This window comes from Pundamilia nyererei, unplaced genomic scaffold, assembly GCF_000239375.1.
Source record: "Pundamilia nyererei isolate P.nyererei 1_Seehausen unplaced genomic scaffold, PunNye1.0 scaffold00096, whole genome shotgun sequence".
Classification (NCBI taxonomy): Eukaryota; Metazoa; Chordata; class Actinopteri; order Cichliformes; family Cichlidae; genus Pundamilia; species Pundamilia nyererei.
The window spans coordinates 2,317,282-2,320,514 of record NW_005187497.1 but is presented as its reverse complement, the minus strand read 5'-3'; the positions used below and the strand labels follow the sequence as shown (position 1 = coordinate 2,320,514).

At 41.2% G+C, this 3,233-nt stretch overlaps 1 protein-coding gene across 1 annotated transcript; it reads left to right on the top strand.

Moving 5' to 3' along the window:
* Nucleotides 1–919: 919 nt before the first annotated feature.
* Nucleotides 920–2,937, top strand: npffl (neuropeptide FF-amide peptide precursor like). The gene is made up of 3 exons (XM_005740081.1): nt 920–1,154; nt 1,827–1,942; nt 2,507–2,937. The coding sequence occupies exons 1-3, from the start codon at nt 1,005–1,007 to the stop codon at nt 2,625–2,627; spliced, it is 387 nt and encodes a 128-aa protein (XP_005740138.1). The 5' UTR covers nt 920–1,004; the 3' UTR covers nt 2,628–2,937.
* The last annotated feature ends 296 nt before the right edge of the window (nt 2,938–3,233 follow it).

Sequence of the window (3,233 nt, the reverse complement as noted above, 5' to 3'; positions counted from 1 at the left end):
TTGACATGGATACTTGCTTTTGAGGTATGGATAATCAATTCTGTGCATGTGACGTGCTTTTGCAGGCTATCCACTAGGTTTTGCAGTTTGCACTAATTGTTTTGGGAAGTGTACTAACTGCTGTGCAAATGTTAATGGTGTTCTGAGAAACGCACCAAAGCGACTGAGAAAAACTGTAAAGAAAATTCTGTGTAAGCAAAGGGTTTGATGAGCCAGAGTCTTATTATTGACCCAAGGTTTACTTTACATTCACGTCAATAAAGCTTTGGAGAAAGCAAATAATCTACAGTGCATGAAAAGGAGATCCATTATATGGTCATCACAGGTCCACAGCTCTAGCTGTGAGCACAGAAGCTCCACCCACCTGCTGTTCAAACCTTCTGTTTGTCAGGGGCAGCCAATCAGAAGAAAGTAGGATTAAAGTTCGGGTAGTTACAAAGAAAGCTTGTTTCATACAGAAGATGATTTAAGAGGCTACATCAAGGCCCAGAGCGCATGCATTTTATTTATTTATATTTTTTGGTAATTGTTGCAGTTCTTCTGAATACAGTGTGTGCTTTGAATTTCTTCCTGTATAACTGAAGTCACATGACTAATCTGTTATATATTGTATATGCTCTGTGCATTACCTTGGGATGGGTGGGTCCGGGTCCATTTGCACGGATTTATTTGTTTAATAACTGGAAGTTGTGCTGCACGACCCTGGGGGCCACATAATAACACACTCTGGTGCTAAGTCATCACTAATGCCTGATCCGAGCTAAATGGACCTAGTTAAGGCTCTTCCTCCATCCTGTCCCCTGTTCCCCGTTGTACAGTAGCATCTTTCATCAGCTCTCCTGAGACGTCCTTCCAGTGACCACGAGGTGTATATAAGACCCGCTGAGGATGTGACCAGCACTGAAGTTCGTTCTTAGCAAGTCTGCTTAGACAGCCATCTTCTTCTCTTTCCTCTTCTATATTTGTCATCAGTGTTTGTCTGACCTCCTCTCAAGTCTGAGAACATGGACACAGCTGCAGCAGTGACTCTTCTGGCACTGATTATGGCGATGGCTGGCGTCAGTCACGCTCTTCATATCCAAGCCGGCCTGGACAAAAATGACATCTTGCCTGGCAGCTCAGAGGAGAGCATGCCTGACCGCCTGTTGGGGCTGGTGAGACAATCAAACCACTGAAAAACTTGTTAATTTTCATTTCACGTACATTTTGACAGTTTATTTTATGTCAGGTCCAAGATCATTTGAAGCTTTAAAACTGAAATCCTATCGCTGAAGCACATGTGGTGATTTTTATGCATACTTTGTGCCTGATTTAAATATGGACTGCCTGCTCTGGTACATGCCAACATTTTCTGAGAGGATTGTATGTAAATGCGACTTGAGCCTTTTATCAAATGAGACAGGATAAATCACACAGCCCATTTAGATTTCAGATGGTGTTCCTCTTCATGCAACAGTGTGAAATACACTGTTATATATTCTGGTGTGAGCAGATAGTCGGGGGCAGGATAGCGAATCAGATAAAGGACAAGAAGATCACGAGTACTAGATTTTCTCTTTGTGACATGCAGGGACGGACAGATCTGGGTTTTACTTTGCATAAAATGAAGCGAATGGATATTTTGGTGTGCACCATGTACATCTCTCAGCCTTGGTGCCTTAATATCTACATCTCAAGGCTTTTTGCCACAGTAGGACAGACTGTTTGGAGTCATCAGCCTTTTAAGTTTGTGATGTTCTTCATGTTCTATTTTTTTAAAAAAAGAAGAAAGTTTGACACGACGGTGTGTGCTTGTGTAGCCTTAAATGTGCCCTGGTGTGTTCCAGGAGAGTGAAAACAGAGATAGCGACACTGATGATCGCTTGCTGACTTCATTGCTGAGAGCCCTGCTGCACGGAGCCCAGAGAGAAGCCAGGGAGTCTGTCCTCCATCAGCCACAGAGGTCAGTGGCATCACAGCGCCTGTATTAATCTACATTTCAAGTTTTCAGATGTGTTTACAGAAAAACACTAATATAGGAAGTTCACTGATGTAGTTTGGGCTTGTCACCAAATCATTTTTTACCCATTCTTTGTTCAAAAATACACCATGCGGGTAGTTTGTAACTATTTAAAGGGATTATGATATACAGTAGGTCGCACCGTGTACTGGAAGACAGGAAGAGGAAAATCCATTTAGCCATTTGCAACTACTTTCCATATCTGAATTTTAAAAGATGAAAATGACCCATTATGTACTTGAAATGTCCGTTTGTAAAAATCATTCACAGTCAAAATGATTCTTATGGCAAAGCTGGGTTCATTAAACTGGTCTCATCTTCAAGCGACCTTCCTCTGTAACAGCCCTTCAAGCTCAAATGTAACTGAGGCCCAGCTAAGATCACAGCATCAACATCAATATTTTGTATTTTCTGGTCTGCGTTTACAGATGTTTATTTATCTAAAATCATAGTTTGGAGTTGAATTAATTGAAATAATTCCCACTCTTGGTGCTTTTCCCGTCACAGGTTTGGCCGCAGCTCCAGAGGGCAGGTTGTGCTGGAGGATCAGATGCATTCCCGTGACTGGGAGGCTGCCCCCGGTCAGATCTGGAGTATGGCCGTGCCCCAGAGATTTGGCAAGAAGTAATGTTGCAGTCATGCGGTGTTGCCCTGGTGGAAGGTCAAGCAGCCGAGAGTTATAAAGATACTAGATTTGTTCCACTCTAAGCTCCAGCCCACTAGGCTTGACTTTACACCTGGTGTCCAGTGAAAGATGACACTAGCTTAATCTTTCATGATTATGATTGTTGTTATTTTCTTTGAATTTCCAACACTGGGAAGCACGGTGACTGGTGATTGTTTGGATCGGCATGTTAAGGACTGAAAATGTTTGTTGTAAATTGTTAGTTGCTATGTTTTTGTTGTCCTTCCCTTCAAATAAAAGAACTTTAATCTTGTAATGCTAATTTCATCTGTATTTGTGTTCAGTGTTATCAGTGTTCAAATATCACAGTAATCCGTTAAAGAAAGGTGGGAACAAACAGATGTTGAAATTTTATAAATCCAGCTGTTGAGTTCATTTAAATATGGCCATTTAATCTGTTGCTAATCATGTTTTAGTTTGTGAAATGTGTGTAAAAATGGCCAATCCAAGTTTTCTCAAGCCAAGGTGAGATCTTAAAGTGTCCTGTTTGTCCAAATAAACTCTCAAATCCCCCAAAATCTTCCACTTAAATATATAATATGATAAATA